The 25,934-nt window shown below is 44.0% G+C and overlaps 1 protein-coding gene across 9 annotated transcripts; it reads right to left on the bottom strand.

Moving 5' to 3' along the window:
* Positions 1-5,214: 5,214 nt before the first annotated feature.
* On the bottom strand, positions 5,215-25,288 carry OAT (ornithine aminotransferase). Of its 9 annotated transcripts, none has more exons than XM_070631724.1 (12): positions 25,095-25,217; positions 19,881-19,967; positions 18,391-18,560; positions 17,538-17,765; positions 14,258-14,482; positions 14,062-14,157; positions 11,614-11,741; positions 10,862-10,984; positions 10,036-10,164; positions 8,889-9,002; positions 7,984-8,128; positions 5,215-6,296 (listed from the first exon to the last, which is right to left on the bottom strand). In XM_070631724.1, the coding sequence occupies exons 4-12, from the start codon at positions 17,734-17,736 to the stop codon at positions 6,136-6,138; spliced, it is 1,320 nt and encodes a 439-aa protein (XP_070487825.1). In that variant the 5' UTR covers positions 17,737-17,765; positions 18,391-18,560; positions 19,881-19,967; positions 25,095-25,217; the 3' UTR covers positions 5,215-6,135. The 9 variants fall into 9 exon arrangements, with proteins under 9 accessions (XP_070487825.1, XP_070487845.1, XP_070487836.1 ...); XM_070631744.1 differs by having other exon boundaries at positions 19,929-19,967; positions 25,095-25,199; XM_070631735.1 differs by having other exon boundaries at positions 19,881-19,964; positions 25,095-25,187.
* Positions 25,289-25,934: the final 646 nt, after the last annotated feature.

Raw genomic sequence — 25,934 nt, 5'->3', positions numbered from 1 at the left:
CCCGGCCGTGCGAGCCTGGGGCCCCAGCGCACGCGCGCTCACGGTCCTCAGGTCGGGCCACGGGAGCAAAGCTTTGCGGACAGCGCCCCCTGCCGTCCTGCGGCGCCCTGGGCCCTGCGCCTGCGAACGGCTCTGGCCAAACCCCAAAACCCGGCTCCTGGTGCTGTCGAGTTGCACAGGGAGTACTGGATCTTAGAGACTAGGGGGCAACTCGCCACAGCCCTGTCCTCCACCCAAATTCCGAAGCTCCCTGTCCGCACGCAGAATTGGGGCCTCCCGTTTGCGAGGAACTGACTTTGGAGGAAACTAAGTCACAAGAGGATCTTAAAACCCGAGACCAGGCATGGGAACCTCACAAAACGCAGTGGCTGTTTGCTGGCCGTCCCTACTTGAAATCTTCTGCCAGGGGTCTCAGACCCTGGCTCCTCCAGGCCTTCACAAGGCGCACAGAGAGACCACTGACACTGGGTGCTCACTGGTTGGGGGCTCAGGCTCACCCAGGTCAGTGCAGGGCACCACCTCTAGAGACGTTCTTGGCCGGGGCCTCGCTTTAAGAAATACTGGCCTAATTCAACCCTCATTTCATAAAGGACAAACACGCAGGGACTTGCCTGAGGTCACACCGCTCCGGGGAGGGAAAAGCTCTGACAGCACAACTGCCACCCCACCCTCATCCCACAGTTAAAGAAACCAGGAGGCTGAGAAACCACCCCCATCCCAGCTCTGCCATCGCTGGCCGTGCGCACGTGGGCAAGTCCTTGCCTTTCTCCCAATCTCTCAGGTCTGTGTTCTAACACGAAATGATTGGCAGTGGACCCTCCATGATTCTAGAATTCCCGGGGCAGGTGCAGACTCTCACTCAGGTTCAAGTTCAGAGGTCATCCGCTGAAATCCTGCAGCTTTGTGTCCTGTTTGCATAGGTATTTTTAAATTACTCCCAGGAGTAATTAACTTCCAGGTCATTAATAAGTATGTGGCTCGGCACTCAGGAGCCACTAAATTAAAGTGTTTTTGTGATCAAAAGGAAGGCAGAAGAGATTGGGGGCCGGTGGATCTTACTAGCGCCCTTCACTTTCCATCTCACAGAGGAAGATCCACTCGGCTGGCCTGGGAGGAGACCACCAAGATCAGAAGGCACCCAGACCCTCCACCACCCATTCCACAGGAGCCAGGCTGCTTCTGAACAGGCTGCTCTGAGCTGGGTTCTGCCCTACTCCCGCTTCCATTTAGCTCCCATCTGCTCTGCGCTCAAGTATTGTGATGCAAATTATAAAAGCACTCTTAGCTCACATATTTCATTAACGATCTGAGGGACTGGACCAGTGCATGGGGGAACAAATCTCATTTGCAAGTTAATCAAAATAAAGACTGTGGAGCTAATAAAACTCCTCTGAGCCATTATACATTCAGGAACAACATCTAAGTCCCGAAATGTGTTTTAAAGAGTTTTTCCTAAAGTGATTAAGCTGCTTTAGTGTATATATTATCATTTGAATGGCTCCTGCTGGTATTTTTAAGAATCCCTCCCCCAGGTTGGAAACAAATTGGAATGCTGTTACACACACCTGGGGCCCCTCAGCCTGCTCCTGAGATGAATGGAGGAGCTGCCCCTCAGTGTCCCCAGCCCCTGGGGCACCTGGGGCTACTTCCTGCCTGCCCCCAGAAGCCTTGTCCAGCCCACCCAGAGCTCCGGGCTCCACCACTTACTGTTTCAATGACCTAAAGCAAGTTTCTTTGTCACTCTAAGCCTTGGTTTCCTCATCATCTGTAAAATGGCATTAACTGTACCTGTGGTGAAATACCACTTTTGGAGCAGTGCCTGGCACGTGCTGTTTGATAAATGCTATTTCTTTGAACCACTGCCTCTCCTCTGGGGTTAGCCAAGTGGTGCTCAATAAGTATTTTTCAAATACATGTACTGACCAAAAAGTTCAGAGACCATGTCTGTCTTATTCACCAGCAGACTTTCTGTGCAAACCCAGTGCCTGGCAAGGTAAGTTGGTGGACAACACCATGCCCTACACTCAGTATCCACTCATGCATCTATATTCAATATCCAATTTGCAAACCTGCACTAGAATCCCCTGGGGAGAGTTTAATATACAGTTGTCCGGGCCCTATCCCCAGAGCTTCTGGCGGAACTGATTTGAGATGGGGCTTGGGCATTGATATTAATTTTTAAGCACACCAGCTCACCCTAATAAGCAGCCAGGGTTGAGAAGCTCAGTTCTAAACCTACAAGTGGCCCCCACATGGTGTGTCCCCATCGTGTAGGGAGGACACTGGGAATTTTAAATTCCGAGTGCTTGCAATGCACTGTAACTTTGCCTCGTGTATCATCCTAGGTAAATCACAAGTCTTGTCCCAACCTGTTTTCTTATGTGCAATGATTAGTTTAGATGAGGTGTTCTGGAAGGTCAGAATCCAAAGAACAAATCATTATTGGGGTTTCTTATGGGCCGAATTATGTCAATTTCCCCCCCCAAATTCATATATTGAAATCCTAACCCCCAATACTTCAGAAGGTGACTGTATTTGGAGAGCGGGTCTTTAAAGATGTTGTCGACGAAAATAATCCATAACCAATCTATAAATGAAAATTTGGGTGAGTTTATTCTGAGCTTAAATCTTAGGATTATAACCCAGGAGAGTCTTTCCACAAAGGAACAGAGCACTCCAAAGTGGGGGTATAAGGGTGGTTATATACCCTCAAAGAGGGTGTTTCACATATGATTGAAATGTCCCTCCCACAATAGTCACAAGATTGCCCTGTCGGCACAGCGCTTGATGGACACAGCAGGTAGTGGTCTGCTATCTTGGTGGGCATAGCAGGAGGCAAGTCTATTGTCTCCAGCTGGGTGGTCACAGGTGGGCGCAGCAATCAGTTTCTAGCCTAAGGAAAGATACTTAATCCTTAAGGAGACGCCAACGTTGGGAGGAGGAGGGAAGTTGCACCTTTATCTCAAGGGCCTTTTGCTCTTGCCATAGGGAATCTCTAAAGCAGATATACAATGCATGCTCAATGGCCTCAGTCAGGCCCTTTTGGAAAGACAAGGTCAGGCCGAATTAGGTTTATACCAAATGGCTTCCTCATATATTCCAATATATCCTATTACTTGCCATTTTTATTTGTCAACGTAGTTAAGTTAAAATGAGGTCATTTGAGTGAACCTTAACCCAATGTGACTGATGTCCTTATAAGAGGAAGAGATTGGGACACAGACACACAGATGACAGACCATGCGAGAGAGGCCTCAGAAGAAACAAACCAGGCAGACACTTGGCTCTCGGACTTTCAGCTTCCAGAATTGTGAGAAAATAAATTTCTGTCGTTTAAGACACCCAGTCTGTTGCACTTTGTTATGGCAGCCCCAGGCGACTAATAGAGGACTTATGTGCAAAATAGCACCTGGATTATTCTTTCTTTGGACGATTCTGCGTGTGGGCATCCCACACTCTGGGCAGGTTCTCTCTCTCCTTTGGGCCACTGCTCCCCTGCTGGGGGATGGCCAGTCCTATCAACTCTACCCCATCTCTCCTCCTCCGGCTATCACCCTCATACAGAGGTTCCCCGCCCTCCGGTTGTGTGCTGGAGACTCCTGACAATGCTCAGATGCCATCAGCAGCATCTGCACCATGCGGGTTAGCAACTCACTTACTGATCTACAGCTCTGCCGGGTCCTGGGCCAGCTTTACCTACCCCATCCGTTTTACTCCTCAGACCTCTCCTGAAAACCTCTCCTCATCCCTCTTCCGCAGATGAGGAGAGTGAGGCTCTAAGACGCGCAGCAATGGCTCTGACGTTCCACGCCACGTCTGATTCCAAAGCCTCCGCCTGCTCCTGGCTGCCTGCTACCTGGGCTGTCCATCACACGGCCCCCCACCTTATGGCCGGGAGCCTGGAAAGCGAAGCATGCAGGCCTTCCGCCTTGTCCTTCACTGTCCACACACCCCTGCTCCAGCCCCAGGGGGGCTGGCACACCAGTAAGCACATACTGGGTAAGCAGTCCACAGCACTCACCCTAGTGGGCTTTCCTAACAGCTGTGAGATCGTCTCTCCTCCATGCATCACTCCACCCTTCAGCAACCCCATGGCTTCCCCACTTCCCTGCTGGGAATCCCACTCTCCACTGTCATTGCCTGTCTTCCTCCACCCCAGGTTCTAGTCTTCTCTACAGGCTCCTCAGCTTTCTCCTGCAGGGCCATTCTCAAGCTGTCAAAGCCTTTAAACAATTTGAGAGGCTTGCTGATTTGTTAAATTCACCAAGCCTTTAGGGCTTCTCTGATGGCTGAGACTCGCTGACTGCAGACACCGATCTTTCGCCTGAAGGCAGCATCAGCAGGACTCGGAGGTTGCTGGAGATGTAGAATCTCAGGTACCCTCCAGCCCCACAGACACTCACTGAACCAGAATCTGCAGTTTAGTAAGATTCCCAAGACAGGTTCTCAACCTTGACTGCGCACCGGAATCACCTGTGGAGCTTTAAGGGTACCGATGCCTGGTGCCACCCGAGATGCCGTTCTGGGTAAGGCCTGCACAGCCCCAGTGATTCTAATGTGCAGCCGCAGGCTATCTGGGGTTCCCAAGCGGGGGGCTCCAGCAGGTTTCGCGGTCAGGCTGAGAGACTGGGACCAGCACCGGGAATACCCCATTCTGTAGTCCAAACCTGGGGTGGAGAACTGGCAGCCTCTCAGTGTTTTAGGACAGACTTCACACTCCAGCTTGCCATGGGTCTCATAAAGACTTAGATCTGTCTGGCCCCTGCGACCTTTCGATCAGAAACATGCACGCAGCCCAGTAAGCACTGCCACGATGGTGTGAGCAGACCCTCCTGTAGCAGCTCACACGTCTAGTCATCCACTCCCACGCTGCTAAGAGGTAACTCATTAGAACGCGGGGTGGCAGGGAGCAACGGGCACTGTTAAATTCAAACATTCCTGCCCTGTGACACAGCAGTCCACATCTGGGGACCCGCTCCACAGAAACACAACTGTACAGACACAACCAAAGTGGTCACAACAAGCTTTGTTTAAAGAGTGAAAAACTGGAAACAGCCCAAATGTCCCCCAGCAGGAAATTATAATGTATCCAGGTATGATGAAATACTATCATCGTTAGAGAATGAAATAAACTTACAATTACTGACATAGAAAAGCATCCAAAATGCTCTGTTCGGGCAAAAAAAAAAAAAAAACCCTCAGAAAATTGCAAAATACCATGCATAATAAGGATACTTTAATAAAAATGGTAAATACTAGTATACACAAGGGAAAAAAGCAATTATTTTGAAATGGGAGAAGGCAGTATTATTATAAGAGACTTTCTTTTTATAATTTCTGTTTTTCCAGAGATTATCAAAGAATCTGAATGCCCTTAGAAAACAGATGAAACAAAGAAAGGTAAGAACATTCTCAAAGAGCTTTAAAACATTAGGTCATTGATAATACTGCAGTAATGGTATACTGATTACAAAATAGACATTGTAAATATAAGCTTTATTTTAAATTTAAAGAAAAACTGAAAATAAACCTTTTACAAATTAATCAAAGACTTAAAACTAATTCGGAAATATTAAACATGAATTCTTAATTCAAAATAATGACCTTCATAGAATATATCCTGGTCTGGGCCAATATGAAGTTTACTTAAATCTAGTATTTTATATAAGCTAACCATTAATCTTTCCTAAAATTCAATGATTATGATTTAACTTTATAAGGTTAAGCAAGTCTTCTATATAATACCACATATAACTTTTTGAAATACAAAACATTTATACCAGCAAGGAAGTTATACAAACGTATGTAAATGATACTGAAGGTCTTGATTAAAAGGCTGTCGATATACACAGATGTATATTTCACCTTAGAAAGCACGCAGGCACACAAAAACACTTAATCAAATATAGATGCCATTACATTCTCTTATAGTTACGCTACACAGCAAACTGCACGTTTATAAATGTCATTCTATTATGCATGAACTGAAAAATATATATATTAAAAAAAATGTTCTTTAAGACAGGGGAGTGGAATGTGCCTGCATTAAGGGAGAAATGCAGGGGCTTTACAAGACATCAACAAACCGCCTTTCTCCAGCGGGTTCCCAGGAACCAGTGAGAACAGCCACCACACTCAGAAGGACAAGATGGTCTTGTTAATGATTTCCACGGACTCCCGAATCTCATCTTCCTTGATCACGAGCGGAGGTGCAAGCCTGATGATGTCACCGTGTGTTGGCTTGGCTAGAAGTCCATTATCTCGAAGTCGCAGACACACCTTCCAAGCATCATAATCTAAAGAAAGATGGCCAAACATGCACTGATCAAAGATAAATGTTTAAACACTCCTCTACAGTGTGCATGGGCACGGGCAGCCTGGCCAAACAGAATTCCCAGTACCAACTTGAGACAGGCAGCTCGGGCTGCAAGCTTGCTGTTTGTTCTTATTAAAAATGAAAGTACTTTAGGGCTGGCCCCGTGGCCAAGTAGTTAAGTTCGCGTGCTCCGCTGCAGGGAGCCCAGTGTTTCATTGGTTCGAATCCTGGGCGCGGACGTGGCACTGCCCATCAAACCACACTGAGGCAGTGTCCCACATGCCACAACTAGAGGACCCACAGCAAAGAACATACAACTATGTACCGGGGGGCTTTGGGGAGAAAAAGGAAAAAAATAAAATCTTTAAAATAAAAAAAAAAAAAGGAAGTACTTTGCAGCAAGTGCCTAACTAGGTTGGAATGGTATGATCAGACATATGGTTTTTATTAGTTTTTCATAAATGAGAAAGACCAAGCAAAAAAATTATGTGCTGAGGCTGCTGTATTAATTACATGAGGAACCAAGGCAAAAAGAATTTGGGTATGATACAGATAATTAACTGGCAGAGAATGAGCAATATTCACCACTCAGCAAACGCAACACATTCCTAACATGGATTTGCCTCCTGAGCTCGTGGACCTAGACTCTCATTATTTTACAGCATGATTCTCCACCCTGGCTGCACATTGGAATCACCAAAAGGGCCCCTGCTGATGCTGGGGCTCCACCCCAGACCCATCAAATCAGAATCTCCGAGCAAGGACAGGCTCAGACTAATTTTTTAAAAAGCTCCCCAGGTGATTCTAAAGTGCAGCCAAGGATGGAATCACTGCTTTAAAAGGATTATCGCAAGAAAATCCAGCAAGGAACCCTCAAGGCTTACAAACGACGCACTAAAACATCAAACACTCGATTAAGTGGCAGCTGTGGTTATTTCTATGACCAACTGGTCTTTGGGTTCCTCTGTTCTAGACTGTTGACTGACCTCCTATTGACCGAGTCTTTTAGGCAGAGTATCATCTTGTTACTGCTGCTCCTGCCGCCTCTACAGATATGCAAAGTACTAAAGTGAGGTGGGAAAGCACCGGGAAGAGGAAACAAAGGGAGAGTGCTCTGTGCAGACTCACTAACAGAAAAACCCTGACTTCGCCCAGTGCTGCATAACCAACCTCAGGCAGGATAACAAATGACTGAAAGGAACAAAAATGGAGCAAATTAGTTGAATGTGCCTTTGCGCAGGAAAGAGCTATCTTTTTAAGACCATTAATATAAATCAGATGATACTCTGCCTAAAAGACTCGGTCAATAGGAGGTCAGTCAACAGTCTGGAACAGAGGAACCCGACAACCAGATAAAGCACCAATGGTGTTCAGGTCTTCCTATAAAAACAATATTTTTTTTTTTTAAAGATTTTTTTTTTTTTTTTCCTTTTTCTCCCCAAAGCCCCCCGGTACATAGTTGTATATTCTTCATTGTGGGTCCTTCTAGTTGTGGCATGTGGGACGCTGCCTCAGCGTGGTTTGATGAGCAGTGCCATGTCCGTGCCCAGGATTCGAACCAACAAAACACTGGGCTGCCTGCAGCGGAGCGCTCGAACTTAGCCACTCGGCCACAGGGCCAACCCCTATAAAAACAATATTTTGAGTAAAATGTTGTGTCTCCGTACCTTTGGTTTCTCTGATAACAATAGCATTTAATAATCCTTTCCCTCTTACGGCAGTGACAATATCAGAAGGTAGCTTCATGAGTTCATTTCTCAAGACGGTACCCATTTTCTCTGCATTTTCAACAAGGTTTTCTTCTTCCAAGACCTATGTTTAAGGAGAAATTACACAAATGTTGAGATTGCCTTTTTTGATGTTGTTCTTGGGAAGGGAACGTGAACTGTAAGGGAAGGAAGCACACGATCAGATGCCGACGAGAGTGACTTCACGTCCGTTTCTATTTCTCTAAGCCTCTCCCAGTTTAACTTCGCATTAAATGTACACCAGCTCAGACAGAACCTTGCTCTAGTCACAAATCCATCATCAGTCAGATGTGATGGCAAACAGGAATTAAAATTTAATACAACTGGTATATTTTCTTATTAGTTGAATAAATCAAAGAACTAAATATATTTTAATTTTTAAACTGCAACAGAGTTTCCTTCCCTCCCTAAAAAGTCCATCTTTAGAGATTACATAATAATTCTATGCCTTTGGCAGACACTTAAGGAATAAGTCTAAAAATGTTCAAATCCACATTTTAAAAGAAAAAGCCATGTGTGCTACAGCAGAGGCCCGACAGGCCAGGCTCGGTCACACAGTGAGCTCTGCGAGGGCCAGCCAGGGCTATGGCCCCAAGGCCCTAAGCCACCTGGGACCTGGGAAGCCTCCAGAGGATTCCTGTCTATCTGGCCAAGGCTAAGTCACTGTTTGAGACTGCCTTGTCCCTAAAACCTTTCCTCCAGACTCCATGCTCCACATGCTTGCCAATCTTATTACATTTCTCCTTACACCTATGGCTCGGACTTAAAAGTCACTTCAACGCCACCTAGAGGAATGGGTACCACATGGCTGCATCAGTTTTTACCTCAAGGGCTGCAATGGCCACTCGGCAGCCGAGAGGATTGCCACCGTATGTTGACCCATGCTCCCCTGGTTTAATGGTCAGCATTATTTCATCATCACACAACACCGCAGATACCTGAAAGACAGAGAAGTCAGTGCTAACCAAGTCATGTCTCAGACTATTCTTTTTTTTTTTTTTTGCTGGGAAAGATTTGCCCTGAGCTAACATCTGTTCCAATCTTCCTCTCTCTCTTTTTTTTTCCTCCCTCCACAAAGCCCCAGAACATAGATGTGTATTATACTTGTAAGTCCTTCTAGTTCTTCTATGTAAGCCGCTACCACCACATGGCTACTGACTGATGAGTGGTGTGGTTCTGTGCTGGGGAACCAAACCTGGGCGGCCAAAGCAGAGTGCTCTAAACTTTAACCACAAGGCCATCAGGGCTGGCTCAAACTAACTACTCTTATGTTTAGCACACCAGGAACACAAATATATATGAAGCTGATATTACATTTGACATAAAGCTTCAACAAACAAGAGCTACACATCTGCCATCTTAACTAACAGTGACAAACTGAGGAACACCCCAAGAGTACAAGTGCATCAGGCATACTTCAATGGCACAGAACAAGAGCATTTTTGAATTAAGACAAAAGCTATTTCTGCAATGATGGAATTTAGAATTCTTTCCACTTTCAAGGTGAAATGCTTTGTTTAACTGCTTAGAAAACAGCATTCCACACTTTAATACATCAGAGCCCTCTAATCCAGCACCAGCACTACCTCTGAACAGCAAGCTCAAGAACAGAACTACAAACATTAACTTTTCCCAATCTATACTTGAATCATTCATGGTTTTAAATTAGTAATGCTGTGTTTCTGAACAATGGAAAAAACGTGGAGGCCTACAGGAGTACTTAGGGGGTAAATGTTTCCATTCCAGTCCGAAGCAAATGTTGTGGCAGATTCTAATGCCTGCTCAACTCTTCAGTTAACATTTACTAAGCAGATCACCCTAGGGAACTCTGAAATGTTTTCATTATATATATTTCAGGTGACCTAGAGCACAGTAAATAAAACCAAACCATTGGAAAATATTATTGTCAAAATCAGCTGACGTAAAAATATCTTAAGGATACATTTCAGGGGAGTAGGGAACAGAACTCACAGGGTATAAGCCACCAGAAAGTGCCTTTCCAAGAAGGACTATATCAGGTCTGACGTTTTCATGATCAACAGCCAGCCATCTACCAGTTCTGGCCAATCCCGTCTGTATTTCATCAGCAATAAACAGAACCTATTGGAAAATAACATAATTATTATTATTTTCGTTTCCACCGGGAAAAGAAGGACCTCTATTTTACCTTTCCCCAAACAAATCTGTCATTCTGAGATTCCTTCGCATTTGTGAAAACATTTTAGCAACCTACACAACTTCAACAGAATTCTATGAAAATCCTGTAGACACACCAATTACTTCCTGTGTCGGCCACTCTCCCCAGAGGCCCACTCTGCACTGTTCTACGTAGTGGAAAGGCACTCGTGCTAAGTGAGGGTTTTGTGGGGGGTTTTGGAGATAACTGCTCTCTGGGAACAAATTAATTCACTTATTTATTCCATAAACATTTATTAAATATTTATTTCTTATTAAATATTTACTAGCTTGGTGGGAAGAGGAGCAGAGAGCTTAAATGTCGGAGCAGAGGGATACAACAAGGGGTCCAGGAAGGATCGCAGCCCAGGCTGCCGGGGAGGAGGGGAAGGAAGCACAGGGAGGGAGGGCCGGGCAGTCCACAGCTTGGCCAGGGCCAGGGTCTGGCCAGGCTCCAGAGCCAGTAAAAACCTGGCCTCCGTGCAGACTGCTGATAGAGAGCACTAGAAAGTTCTGAAGCTCTCAGGATGACGTCTCCCTCTAGTGGAAAGGTGATGTAATCTTTTCATTTATCCTACCAGCCAAACCCTAAAGGATGCAGGCGGGTGGGAACAGGGACAACCTGGTGCCTGGTGCAGAGTTCTCGCACGCCTGTTAGGTAGCCTAGATCCGGAACAACAACACCAGCTTCACCCTGAATTGGTTCTACCATGAATGCGGCAACATTTGGATCCTGAAGAGCACGCTACAAAAAAATATGAACACATTTTAGTAACTTCCTTTCTAACCTACTTGGAAATCTGCAATCTCATACACTGCATATATTTTCCTGTTAAGAATAAGTATGCAAATCAAGTTCTCACTAATTTATACTCTGACTTCAAAGTATAACACTTCTGACTGACACGCGATTACCAGAAGCTCCAAATACTTCAGCTTTAACCTCCTCTAGCCTGCATTTTCTAACATATAGTCAAATGTACCGCAAAGAAAAACTAAAGAAAATGCCCTTTTTAAAAGCCATTTTATGTGAATCTTTTTATTTTACATGTCCTCTACTACGTGATTTTAAAAAGCTGGCTGAAAACTGAGTGATTTTGTTTAGGAGAGTAATTGAACAAGCAATATCTGAGTTAATACTTCTGCAGGACGCAAATCTCAAGTGACTGGCTGGTCATCAGGATTACACCATGGAACCTGACTGTGCCGTGCTGGAAACTAACTGACCATTACAGAGAGCAAGTCTGAAATCTTCTCAGCCTAACTTAAGACAGATCTTCATTACAGGCACATATTGTCTATTTTTAATTCATACATTTAGCAAATTTAATTTCTATAGACTTTGAGCTAAAACATCACAACGTCAGTGAGTACCTCAAGAGCAGGCAGATCGTTATATGGAATGATTTCAAAACCTGGCATAAATGGTCCGAAACCATCGTAACTGGTTGGGTCTGTGGAACTGGAAACAGCAGACAATGTTCTACCCCAAAAATTTCCAGCTAGAAGTGAGAAATAAACAGCGATTATTCCAAACAAACCTCCAAATTTAATAAGCATTGTCCCCCAAAAATACCTTAGGAAGTTTTTTGGTTTTTGGTTTTTTTGGTGAGGAAGATTGTCCCTGAGCTCACATCTGTGCCAGTCTTCCTATTTTGTATGTGGGATGTCACCACAGCGTGGCTTGATCAGCAGTGTGTAGGTCCACACCCGGGATCCAAACCTGCAAACCCCAGGCTGCGGAAGCAGAGCGCACAAACTTAACCACTACACCACAGGGCTGGTTCCAGGAAGTTTAATTTTTAAAATACCACGGGTTTGCTTTAGAGAGCCTCCAGCGAGCCTCCACTTGTTAAAACAAAGTCTGATATTAAACACCATGGTTCATATGACCACTAAGGTCTGGCCTTGCAATTACTATTTCAGGCACTTGTCTGCTGAACCTCTGACTGTAATATATGGCCCTGAGGATAGATACTTATCTTTTCTTCCAACAATCCCGACCCCTAACAGCTGAGGCGTTCGACACATGCTTTTCTAGAGATGGTGCATTTATGATAGTGATATGAGAAAGATAATATCCTTCACAGAGAATCAGCAGTTTTCCTTTTAAAAATCCAATACTACAGGCTAACTACCCTACAGGACGAATTTTACATTTCTTTTGGAGAAAATATCCTCAGGTAATCCAAACACTTTCAGTTTTGCCTTCCCTAGTATTATAATCTTTTATGGCTAAATGACAGACATTTGCCTTTATTCAGGAACATTCTTTACTCATTAACTTATTGAATTAATGAGTTGGATTGAGGACCTCCTAACTGTTAGGCACTATTCTGTGTCGGGGATGGAAAAGTGATGACAACTGGCAGGCACTCTGCCCTCAAGGAACCTGGATTCTGGCAGGGAAGAAAACACCATAAACCAGTAAAGGGCACAAACGAGATCCTTCCAGCTGGGTTCAATTCAAGGACAGGAAGAAACATGCAGGATAATAGAGAGGTTGGGGGTTCGCCTACGCTTTATTTTTTTAACATCTTCCCACCACCTCCGGCAGCACCAACTCAATGAACCCAGTACTGAATTATTGTACTGTGGCTTCACAGCATCTCTAAATACCACTCTTGCAAAGCCTCTCTAACCTGTGAGCAATCCCCACTTTACTTGTCCACAAGCAACAGCATACTGATTTTGACCAGGCATGTTTAAGAGAAAATGCACCAATGACACCATGAGCCTATTTGCTCTGCTCCCTCCAGCCTCAGGGGTCTCATCCTCCGTAGCTTACCCTGCAGGAATAAGGGACTTACAGCTGGGGACAGTCTTCTCTGTCTCTCTACCCCAGACTCACCAGCTTCTCTCAGTACTCAGGTGAAAACACCTTTGCACCCTTTCCTAGTATGAAAGAGACTGGATACAGTCTGTGAGAATTAAAATCACTGGAAATGCCATTTTTGTTTACGAAACAGTTATGTTATCCAGCAAGTAAGGCAGAAGATTCCAAAATGGCAGGTCACAGAGCTGTGCAAAGATTTCTTTTTTGGGAATACTAATCTATCACCCCCAAATACCAACTATGGCCTCTCAGTTGAAATCTGGATTCTATTATGTAGTGGGGTTTATAATTTAACTGTATTACTCACAAGGCAGAATATTTAATGATTTCAACTATCACAACAATGAATTTTGACTGTGTGCAGTGACAAATTCATACATACTTTATGTTTTTAAAAATTAAAATCAAAGCTTTAAAAAACAGTCAGAACCTATCAATTGAACAGCATTATAAAGATTCCAAAAGTCAGATTCTATCATCTCAATTGAGTTTCAGTCTCCCTAATCAGTATTCAAGTCATTCCTCTCAACCATCCCCAGAAATACATCCAAGGGCAAACCCAGCCCTCCTCTTCCAACAGCTTCTAAGAACACGATACAATACATCAAACATTAAGATTCAAACTTCCCATCACACCTAGGACATGACTTCACTCTAACATAACCCAACCTCAACGACCTAACAAAAATCCTCCACCAGTAAGACCATCTAATTACCCAGAAAACTACTATTAAAAAAACTGGATAAGTGAATGGGAAATAAATCATACAGTAACTCATTTTAGGGAAGGAGGAGTAGGGAGCTATTTAGGAGAGAAAAATCTTATATATAAATACTTGGAAATAAACCCAAGCAAAGGAAATCCCTCATTAATTTTATGAAACACTTGGCAAATATGTATGAGGCGAACACATTAGAAATACACAATAGGTAAATTAAAGTGGCAAGCAACATTGTATGTTTAAATCATGTTGAATTTCACATACCTACAAAAACCATCTTTGCTTTGTATTTCGGGATACCCTTGACGGTATATCCCCATTTACGAGCAAGTTTGCAAGCGGTTTCTCCAGCCTCCACTCCTACCAAGAGAAAACATTTCAGTTTTAAAAATGTTTTAAGTTATCAGAAAATAATAAGATCATATTCTTAGCTATTTAACAAAAAAAGGAAACATTTTACCTGTATTCATAGGGAGAACTTTATGGTAGTTGAACAGTTTCGTAACAAACTCTTCGTATTCACCGAGCACATTATTATAGAAAGCCCTAGATGTTAACGTCAGTTTGTCCGCCTGAGTTTTCAGAGCATTCACAATCTTCGGATGACAATGCCCTTGGTTGACAGCACTGTAAGAACTCAGGAAGTCAAAATATTTTCTGCCTTCTACATCCCATACGTAAATACCTATAACATATAAGGAAAATCGTTTTAGAAAATTACTAAATTACATAAAGTTCAAAGATTAAGACACCTAGCAAGCCCTATGAATACCTACACAGGAACTCTTATTTAATACAGAATTGTGGTTTAAGACATGTTTTAGCTCAAGCATAATAAACTCTGGTTTATAAGGAATTATATTTTATCTGGCCAGCTTCAAATTACACATTTAACAAGAACAGTATAACATGAAAAGATTTTATAAACTGTGGAGTGAAACCTTTAATTCTAGCAAACTGGAGTGTGGAATTTAAAGGCAGAAGTTATACATTGCAAGAGACTATAATTAGTTGACTATAATAATCAGCAGAATGGAAAAAAAATTTCCAAATCATAAATCTATCTGATAAGGATCTAGTAACCAGAATTCTTACAACTCAACAACAAAAAGACACATAATCCAATTAAAAAATGGGCGAGAACAAGGGGCTGGCCCGGTGGCACAGCAGTTAAGTTCGCACGTTCCACTTCGGCGGCCCAGGGTTCACCGGTTCGGATCCCGGGTGTGGACATGGCACCGCTTGGCAAGCCATGCTGTGGCAGGCGTCCCACAGATAAAGTAGAGGAAGATGGGCACGGATGTTAGCTCAGAGCCAGTCTTCCTGAGCAAAAAGAGGAGGATTGGTGGCAGATGTTAGCTTAGGGGTAATCTTCCTCAAAATAAAAAAACAAGAGCAAGAACTTGAATGGACAATTCTCCAAAGGAGATACGCAAATGACCAACAAGTACATGAGAGGATGCTCAACATCATCAGTCATTAGAGAAATGCAAATCAAAACTACAACGATAACATCTCACACCCACGAGGATGGTTATAATTTTTTTTTAAAAAAAGAAAACAAGCATTAATAAGGATGTAGAAAAACTGGAGTTCTCGTATATTGATAGGGAGAAGGTAAAATGGTATAGCGGCTGTGGAAAACAGTTTGGCAGCTCCTTAAAAAATTAAACATAAAATTACCACATGACCCAGTAATCCCACCCCTAAGTATATACCCAAAAGGAGTGCAAGATAGTTGTTCAAATAAAAATTTGAACATGAATCCTCATAGCAGTACTACGCACAATAGCCAAAAGGTGCAAACAACCCAAATGTCCATCAACTGATGAATGGATAAACAAAATTCGGTCTATACATACACTAGAATATTACTCAACCATAAAAAGCAAGAAAGTATGAACACATGCTACAATATGGATGCACCTTGAAAACATGCTAAGTGAAAGAAGCCAGACACAAAGGGCCACATATTGTCTGATTCCATTTATATGAAATATCTAGAATAGGCAAATCCATAGAGACAGAAAGTAGATTAGCGGCTACCAGGCTCTAGGAGGAGGGGGGAATGGAGAGTGACTATTTAATGAGTATGAGGTTTCTTTTGGGGTAATAAAGAAGTTCTGGAACGAGCTAGAAGTGTTGTACAACATGTAAATATACTTAATGCCACTGAACTGAATGGTTAAAATGGTAAATTTTATGTTATGTACATTTACAACAATTTTCTTTAAAAGTTGACTATAGATGTTAAAATGTAGTGGGAGGCTTGACACCTAACCTTTACCATGTGCCTAACTCACTGTCTTAGGTGCTTTTGTACCTCTTCTCATCAAAAGCTCCCTGTGAGAGTGCTACCATCCCTGCAGTACAGAGATAAGGAAACAGATGCTTAGATTCATAACATGCCCAGGCTGGCACTCATGGAACCAGGACCCGAACCCAGGCAGTCAGATGCCCGAGTCCATGCTCTGCTGCTATAAGTGAAGAATATTTTTGCAAACCAAACTGTTTCCAAATTTGTAATATATAAATCTAGATTTTCCTTTGTTCAAAAGGAGATTTATCTGTATGACACTACTGGCCCCAAATAAAATACAAGTAAATGACAAAAATGTTTAATACCTTACACATCATCTTCTGGCCCAAAGCTAAGTAATATACTTAGGTTTTATTTGGTTAAGGCTGTTATTTCAAAATGTAGATTGAATCACCATTTGGCAACTATCAGTAACCACTTATTCAGGAAAGAATCGCTAATGGATGCTACAAGTGTGAGTAAGTTTGATGAGTAACAGGGTATTTGCAGTCTCAGACCATGACCCCACAAGATATTTAAAAGGGAAGAATAAAAACTTTGCTGTGGAGAAGCCTGGCAGACAGTACCTTACCAGACAACCCCAAACTGAGGTTCATTCCACAAAATGATTGGCCCATACTCTTCAAAAATATTAGGTCAAGAAGACAGAGACTGATGAATTGTTCTGGACTAAAGAAAACTAAACAGACCTGAAAACTGAATGCAACCCATGATCTGAGATTTTCTTCTGCTTTACAGGACAAAGATGAAATGTGGATCAGGGCCGTAGATTAGATAACAGTGCTGTGTCAATGCTAATTTCCTGATTTTGATAATCACACTGTTGTTACAGAAGGGCAAGTCCGTGTGTTTCAGGAAAGACACACTAAGTATTTAGGGGTAAAGAGGCAGCATGTCTGCAACTTCCTCTTAAAGGGTTCAGGAAGAAAATGTAGTGATTCTGTGTGTGTGTGTATGTGTGTGTGCACGTGCGTGCTGTGTATGTGTGGCATGTGTACGTGTGTGGAGAGAGAAAGAAGATAAAGCAAATGTGGTAAAATGTTAGCACTTGGGAAATATGGGTGAAGAACAAAAGAAAATTCTTTGTACTACTCTTCCAATTTATCTTTCCTTAAATTTAAAATTATGCCAAAATAAAGGAAAAAAAGCATAGCAATATTATAGCACTTTACTTATGTATCTTACATCCCTCCTGGCAAGGTCTAGCATGACAAAGTCTGAAATGAGTTCATCTTTGTATTCCCCAGAGCACCTAAGAGCAAGAGCTAGGCACTCAATAAATGTTGAATTAACCGTGTCTGCAATATAGAAATTAAGTGCATCTGGAAAAATGTATACTGAGAAAACATAAAAGCAATTTTTACAAAAGGTTTCAAGCCGAAAAAGCAGGGAGGGGTGATTAGATTAATTCAAAATGTACCTTTTCCTCTCTCCAGGGCTACAGGTAAAGGATGGTAGTTGTGGGCACCATATTTAGATTCCCGTTCAAAAATGTAATCAGAGGATGGAGGGCCTTGGACCGTTTTTTTAGTTGCAACAGATGTAGCAGAAGCCACTGAAGAATGAACTCCACGACGAAGCAGGGCAACAGTCTGCAAATGTGCTAGTTTGGAAAACATCGCGTCCTTCAAGTAGGAATATCACCAACCTGTCCAAAGAGAAGAGCAGGCATTAAGAGTAAGACTCTTCTGGGGCCGGCCCGGTGGCGCAGCAGTTAAGTGCGCACGTTCCGCTTCTCGGTGGCCCAGGGTTCGCCGGTTAGGATCCCGGGTGTGGACATGGCACTGCTTGGCATGCCATACTGAGGTAGGCCTCCCACATATAAAGTAGAGGAAGGTGGGCATGGATGTTAGCTCAGGGCCAAGCTGCCTCAGCAAAAAGAGGAGGACTGGTAGTAGTTAGCTCAGGGCTAATCTTCCTCAAAAAAAAAAAAAAAAGAGTAAGACTCCTCCCAGAGTGATGTATGTCAAATCATTACATACGTGTTGAGCATTTACCATAGTCTGATGAAGAATCATGAAAACGAGAACTGAGACCTAGCCCTTGCCTTTGGGAGGCTTGAAGGCCAAAAAAGGGAACAAGCATGTCAACATTTACAGTAAGACCTGACAAGTGCTACGGCAGGATGTGCACAAAGTGCTACAGGCTAGAAGTCCAAGAGAGCACGTGAGGAAAACGAGGAAACCATGGATCGGAGGCCAGGGGCTTTGACTCTTCCCTTACCCTCCTCTGCACGCTTGACCGTTTTATAACAAACACACACACGCACTCACTCTTTGTGTTAAGTCCTCAGTGCCGACAGCCCACCAAGGACAGGGAACTCAATCTGGGGGGTGAGGCAAGGCTGAAGAGCAGAGGACTAAAGAGTTGGCACCTGGCCCTGTAGACTGAGCAACCACCCGACAGGCATTTAGCAGGAGTGCGAGACCTCAGACAGCCAGGACTGTAGGGCAGAGATGGGAGGAAAGGAGACAAATGAGAGGGGCAGCCTGCCAAGAGTGGTCACGGGGACGGGACAGAGGCACTGAGAACCACTCTGCACATCACCCTCTCCCTGTGTGTGAGGAGGGAAGAAACTACAGAATTTGGTTTCTACAAAGATATTAGGGTGATCATTTAGTAAGGTACATAAACGTCGAATCACTATGCTGTACACCTGAAATCAACATAAGATTGTGTGTCAATTATACTTCAATAAAAACAAAGATAACAGGGACCATCCTAAAGGAAAAAGAGCACGTGGGGAGAGGAAAAAGTGATTTCTTGGGGGATGGGAAGGGCTTTCTAAGTATAACACCGAAAATAGAAACTACAAAAGGTAAAATCTATTATTTAGCCACAAATATCTAAAACTTCTGGAGGTCAAAATTATCATAAACAAAGGCGAAAGGCAAAAAGACCAGGAAAAACATGTTTTGTAATCTATAATGAATAGCCTCTGAAGAGCTTTTACAATAAGTTCACCAGAGCAAAACATGTATATATTACACATGGTATATGTTATATAATTTTATAAGTTAAATAAACTATATATTACACACACATATACGAAATGAAAACAGGCAATTCCCAAAAGAAAGAGTCTACTCTGCTAGGATGGTTATTTCTATAAAACTAATCCCAAAAAAACTGCAACACAAAAGCAACTGTTTAAAAGAAAAAAAGGTAATTAGGAACTAGAGAACATCAAAGTACCATAAGCTAAGAATTTTAGTAATAAAACCTAAACATCACTGAGCAAATCGGCATTTACTTGCAGTGTGTATATGTCAGAGTCTCAGCTTCTCTTATCCTGTCACTACCAGCCCTACAGCTGGCCCCTCCACAGTGCCTCCCTTACGGTTTTGTATCCAATCGCTACATTAATAGGCATGATAACCCATGAAGTAAAGACTAAGCTATAAAACAAGTTAAGAATAAAAAGGCAATTGGAGAAAATGCATAGCAATCATAGAGGGAGGGAGTGTTTTTTTAAAAGACAAATTCAAGATTAATAGAAAATTGCCAACAACTAGGTATACTTAGTATGTCTACACTTATTTTTTTAAAAAGACTAGTGAGTTCATGTTTCAACAGAACTCTATCAACAAGTCAAACTATGCATAATCTTCCAGCACTCACTCTGAGCTGCCAAATTAGCAAAACTTAATACTTGGAGCTTGGCTTACTTCCCTTTCAATTTGGCACGACCCAGCAAATCCAGTATGCTCAGGAATTTGCAATTACTAAACAAAACCCAGCACTCTGGTTTGTCAAGACTCACCAGCTATCCGTTCTTCCCACGGTTCCAAATAGAATACAGATTTCTAACCTGAGATCCAGGGACAGTCTTCAGAGGGTCCAATAGCTACTGAAATAAAATGCAGAATTGTATGTATAAGTGTGTTTTTCTAAGGAAAAGGTCCCTAACGTTCACCAGATTTTATTTCAAGGATGTATGTATCAACAATTTAAAAAGGTGCATGAGAGGGGCCGGCCCGGTGGCGCAGCGGTTAAGTTCGCACGTTCCGCTTCTCGGGGGCCCGGGGTTCGCTGGTTCGGATCCCGGGTGCGGACATGGCACTGCTTGGCAGCCATGCTGTGGTAGGCGTCCCACGTATAAACTAGAGGAAGATGGCCACGGATGTTAGCTCAGAGCCAGGCTTCCTCAGCAAAAAGAGGAAGACTGGCAGTAGTTCGCTGAGGGCTAATCTTCCTCCAAAAAAAAAAAAGGTGCATGAGAATCATTAGACTGAAGATAGCTGCTAGCAAAAACATCTAGTACTAGACAGAATCTCCCCAAAATACTACTGCTAAGTCTAAAACATTGATTTTAACTTTATTTCTCTGGCTCTTTATGTTCTATTAAGAATTAAGGCTGTATTTGACCAACTAAAATTAAAACCACACATTAATTTTTGCCTTGATCAAATTAGCAATAAAACATGGCACTCCTTAGTTTTACTCTAAACTGAAACACTTTCTGAAAAACCTTGTAGCCACAATAAAAGCCTTAGAAATGTTTGTACTCTTAGACCAGTAATTTCACTCTCAAGAGTCTATCCTAAAGAAACACTCGGGAATGGGGAGAAACATTCATGCATGAAAGTTGTTCAACAACATGAACAGTTCAAAATAATCACATCCATAGTAACATGTTGCCATTTAAAATAATTACAGTTTTTAGTGACATGGAGAGACGTTTTAGGATGTTTAAGTGAAGAAAACAAAATGATATATGCAGAATGTTCAACTCTGAAAAAAATAAAAGGAAAAAGTATACAGAAAGGCACAAATAAGTTCACTGTGGTTATATTTCTACTATTCTGTACTTCCCACATTTACTAATGACCATGAATTACATTTATAATCAGGAAAAAAGTTATTTAAAAAATTATTAAAAATGAAATGAAATGTAGCATAGTGGTCAAGTTCACGCACTCTGCTTCGGCAGCCGTGGGTTTGCAGGTTCAGATCCCAGACAGGGACCTAGCACTGCTCATCAGGCCACGCTGTGGCAGCATCCCACATGAAATGGAGGAAGATTGCCACAGATGTTAGTTCAGCGATAAACCTCCTCAAGCAAAAAGAGGAAGACTGGCAACACATGTTAGCTCAGGGCCAGTCTTCTTCAAAAAAAGAGAAAGAAACAGTGTCTGCCTAGGTTGTCACATTAGACAAAGAGAAAGCTTAGGCAACAAACAAAACAAAACTAAGAAAAAGAAACGGTTTGACAAGCTTGAGAAAACCGGTTGTGGTTAAAAGAAACACAAGGGACATGGTCAAATTCTAAAATAAAAACTATTCTCTAAGATGATTTTGCTATCAAGGTCTGCAGGTCTGCGAATTCACTAGAACCAGGCAGAGAGGGACTAAAAACAAAAAAAGCACTAAAAACTCTCTAACTAGTATCTTTTAAGTTAATTACCAGTCTAAAACAATATTGCAAGTGAAAGGAATCTTTGACGTTATCTATTTTCAACATTCTCATTTTATACAAGAAGTTATTTGCTCAACTAATTTGCAACAGAAATGGGAGAAAATATCCATTTATCTGCAGCCTTCAGGCCGTCTTATTAAAGATAACTACAGCTTACTGACAAAATAGTCACATTCAAAACATCACTAATTCTCATCCTTAAGGTTTTTAAAGACCAACTCTGGATAATTAATCCTACTGGGAGAAGTCCGCGGTGGCCGGTTGCCTGCTGACACGTACTAGAATCCTGTAAGCACTTTTCTGTTAAAGAAGCTTCTGTGTTCAAGTTACTGTGCTTGGCACTACACAAGAAATATTAGAACAGAATTAAGATGGGCTTAAAAATAGCCAACATCAATAATTCCCTTTTCCAAAAAGCCTTGGAAAATCAGGAGAGAAGAATGAAAAGTCCACAGAGTTTGCAGACTAGCATTTAAATTCTGGCTGGGGCTCTCAAGAGGATGTTTTTGAGCTTCCATTTCACCATTTGTAAAATGAGGTCGAAGCCATTCAAGGTCATCAAGGAGGATTAAGAGATAATGATAAGGGCCAAAGCTAGCACAACACGGCTACTCAATTAGTTCCCTTCCTCCTGTAAATTCATAATAGAGTTAGCCAATTTCTGCCATATAAAAATCAACAGTATCATGGTTTCTTTTTTAAACTGGAGGTTTTTTCTTAAAAGAAAAAAAAGTTTTCTAGTGATAAAAAATTACAAACACAGACAAGAAAATTAGCTGCAATTCCATATTTAGGAGATAACCATCAACTTTTTTTTTTCTGTGTATAAATACTACACACATTAGCTTTTTTTCCACACTTCCCTATAGAATTTACCACATAAGACCCTCCTGAAGACTCCCAGGAACGTTGCACAGACTCACGTCACAGGTCCTAACCCTTCAGGACACTTGTTTTCATGCCTGTCCCCCTACCAGAATCCTACTAGGCTCCTTAAAAGGACAGTAAGTGTGTTTTAAAATTGACTTTGCATAAACAAGGTTATTCCTAAATACACTTAGAACTCCTGAAGGAGTCAAGGCAGCAACAGAAAGTCAGCAAGTCCATCCAGGGAGAAGATTAAGTCCCCAATCCCTGATGGAGTTGAGTCTAGCTCCAGAGGCTAACATTCTCTCAGACGTCACCAGGAGGAACCACTCTTTCCATGGAGAGTTCACACCATTAGATTTAACAGCCTTCAAGAGTCCAATAACCTGTATACTATCTGTGACCATTCCAGGCTGCTGTCCTACATGTAAGCCAGGCCCACACTCAGGTCCCGGAGAAGGGCATACGTTGCTATTGACAGCAAAAAATTTAACACTGAATGTTTTCAGTAATCCACATAATGAACAAAGTTCTTCAAGCTACTTTTATTCCCTCCTGTCTAATCCATCCTGTCTACATGAGAACATACCTAAAATAGAATTTCCATAAAAGGCTGCATTTTTAAGAGTTAATGTAGTGTACACTATGAAATACTAGTTTTTAAAATCACTCTAAAAGAAAAACCAGTGCAAATTCATCAAAAAGCCACTTAAAATATTCCACTTGAGGAGTAAATCTGGTTTTACTATATTTGTCAAATATTTACTTTTCTGGAGGTAACCATTCACAAATACAGTCCATTTTTAAAAGTTCTGCCCACAAAAGTTTTTTGGCTTTCTTTTTTACGTAATCTGGCTAAAATTCAACTCAAGTGCGTCACTGGCAAACACCTGAAGCATTACTATTGGAAAAGGACTGGCTCGGCTACACCACACCCTCCACACAGCTCCAAATTTGGTCCATCACTATTTTAAAACATATGAGATTTAGCCCATCTCCAAGAACTCAGTAAAGGGCAGAAAATATGGACACAAGTAACTGTAATAAAGGCAGACCATAAGGGGAAATACACTTAAGACAGCCTCTCTGGGGCTGGCCCAGGCCCAGTGGTAAGTTCACGCCCTCAGCTTCGGAGGCCCAGGGTTTTGAGGGTTGGGATCCTGGGCGCTCATCAGGCCACGTTGAGGCGGTGTCCCACATGCCACAACTAGAAGGACCCACAACTAAAAAAATATGTACAACTATATACTGGGGTGATTTCGGGAGAAAAAGCAGAAAAAAAAGATTGGCAACAGTTGTTAACGCAGATGCCAGTCTTTGAAAAACCAAAGAAAAAAAAAGATAGCCTCTCTGAGGGGGAAAAAAACGCCTTTTCAAGAACTTTTACTATTTAAAGTTATACTGAATTTTTTCAGGATGCAAAATTAACCTTGAACACCACGAAAATCTGTAAACTCAAAACAATGAGTTTTATTTAAATTTTGTTTTTATTAAAAGATTCCACTTTCATACTTGGATCTTTTCCATAGTCAGGAGCTAGATTCTCTGAAGATGGAACCAGGATATTCTAATGAAAGAAGTCTACTGTGTGTTTCAAGTGGCTAAGTAAAGAACTTGGATTACATACCTAAAGAACAAGTTCCGGGTTCAAACTGGGAGATCTACATTACCCACAGGAACTCTTACAATTCCAAAGAAGAGATTCAGAAATGAGAAACCAGAGATTAGTAGTTTCTTAAGGTAAAGCCACTTCATTCTAAAGTCACTCCTTTTTCCCCTTATCAGAGGTAAAAAGGAACGCCAAGAAGGTAAGAGAGAGAGTGACAAACGGAGGACACCGAAGGTCACCGAGAACAAGTGTCCCAATGAATTCAACCAGAATTGACTGATGCTCAGCATATTGCAAAGGAACGCTAAGGATGAAGTCTTAGCGCTGAAAGCCCTGTTGGCCCCAATCCCCTGACATCGTCAAATTAACCTGCACCTTACTGTAAGGTAAGGCTCTACTTCCCTAATTTTTTATTTGGACAAAGGCGGGGGGGAGGGGGGACGGCGTGGAAAGAGAGAGATTGGGGGAGGGGAGAGATGGGCAGGTTGGCTGCAGGGCCCAGGAGCTGCCCAGGGGCACTCGGACCCCCTCCCCGGAGTCTCCATAGGCGCCCCCCGCCCTGTAACAAAAGCCACCGTTCACTGAGCAGCTCCCCGCATCCACAGTGCACGCTCCTTGCGGACCTCAGGAACCCCAGGCGCCGGCGCCCCAAACTCCTCCTTCCCGGACACGCGGAGGCGCGCGCGAGGCGCTCGGGGCCGCGGCGCGGGGGCTGCGGGCCGGGAGGACTGCGGGCCGGCCCCCACGGGCCGCGCGCCGAGGGCCCCGCCCGGCGCCGCCAGCTCTGGCAGGTAGTGCTGCCACATCCACAGCCTCGCTCTGCCTCCCGCCGCCCCGCCCCCCCGGCGCTGCGGACCGGGATGCGCCGCGCCCCTGCCCGCCGCGGCTGCGCGCCGGCCCGCGGGACCCGCCGCCGGCCACCTCCCCGGGCCGCGGAGGCACAGCCCACCCGCCCGCCGAGGCCCAGCGCGCCCCTCAGCCCGCTCCCCGGAGCCCCTCCCGGAGCCGCCCGCCTCGCCGGCCGCTGTCGGCGGCGCCCCGGCCCCGCCCGAGCCCCCGCCCCGCCGCGCCGACGCGGATACCCGGCAGCGCCTCCGACACCAGCGGGGACACGCGGCGCCGTCTGAGAGATAGCGGCAGTGACCGCGCGTCACGGAGCTTAAGGCGCGGCTTCCGCCCCGCCCCGCAAGACGCCCTTGCCGCCCATTGGCTGGCGGCGGAGGGCTGGGCACCAATCGCCGTGGCCCGCCCTCTGCCGCCCGCCCCGCAGCCGCGCGTAGCGGACCCCGCCAGGGCCCAGAGTTCGAGCCGCGCTGGCGCCTGCTGGGCGGGGCTGCTGGGGGCCGCCGCCCGGGCCCTGCGCTCGGGCGCCCACCTGGCCAGTGCCTTTCCCTCGGTCGCTCACTGCCCTCCCTTTACTGACAAGAAAACGAGACCCGAAGGGATGAAACGTCGATTGGGCCCCCTTGGGCTCGCGGCGTTTCCTGGGCCCCCCCGGACAGCGGGCTCGACATCCAACCCAGCGCTCCCCTGCAGTGCTCCCCGCCCCTGGCCTCGCAGAGCCGTACGTGGGCGCCGACCCAGCCTCGCCCCAGACGCAGCTCCGGGCCCCACGCCCCTGAACCCTGGTGTGCAGCAACGCTGTGGCACTTCTGAGTCCACCCCCAGACGTCCTCACTGCAGCTGGAAAACGCGCTGCCCACGTCCTCGTGGTGCTGATGGATACTTACACAACTGCAACGCACTCAGTGAAGTTTGTCTACGGCGCCCTCCGCAACCCGACATAAAACTCAAAACTCAAAATGATGGTCCGGGATAACCTCCTGTTCGAATTGGAAGGGACTGGGGCATGATTTAGTCTACACCATTTTTGTTGTATACTAGGAAACAGAGCCTGGGAGAGGGGAAGAGACTTACGGGGG

The sequence above is a fragment of the Equus przewalskii genome, chromosome 1 (assembly GCF_037783145.1).
Source record: "Equus przewalskii isolate Varuska chromosome 1, EquPr2, whole genome shotgun sequence".
NCBI classification, from domain to species: Eukaryota; Metazoa; Chordata; class Mammalia; order Perissodactyla; family Equidae; genus Equus; species Equus przewalskii.
Note: the sequence above shows the minus strand (reverse complement) of the source record. Positions and strands in the feature narration are given on the sequence as shown.

Coding starts and splice junctions, on each gene's coding strand:
- OAT (XM_070631701.1), bottom strand. CDS start 17,736: ATGTTTTCCAAACTAGCACATTTGCAGACTGTTGCCCTGCTTCGTCGT. Junction 14,483..17,537: donor AGCCCTGGAGAGAGGAAAAG/GTACATTTTGAA, acceptor TATATGTTATAG/GTATTTACGTATGGGATGTA. Junction 8,129..8,888: donor TGGCCATTGCAGCCCTTGAG/GTAAAAACTGAT, acceptor CCTTAAACATAG/GTCTTGGAAGAAGAAAACCT.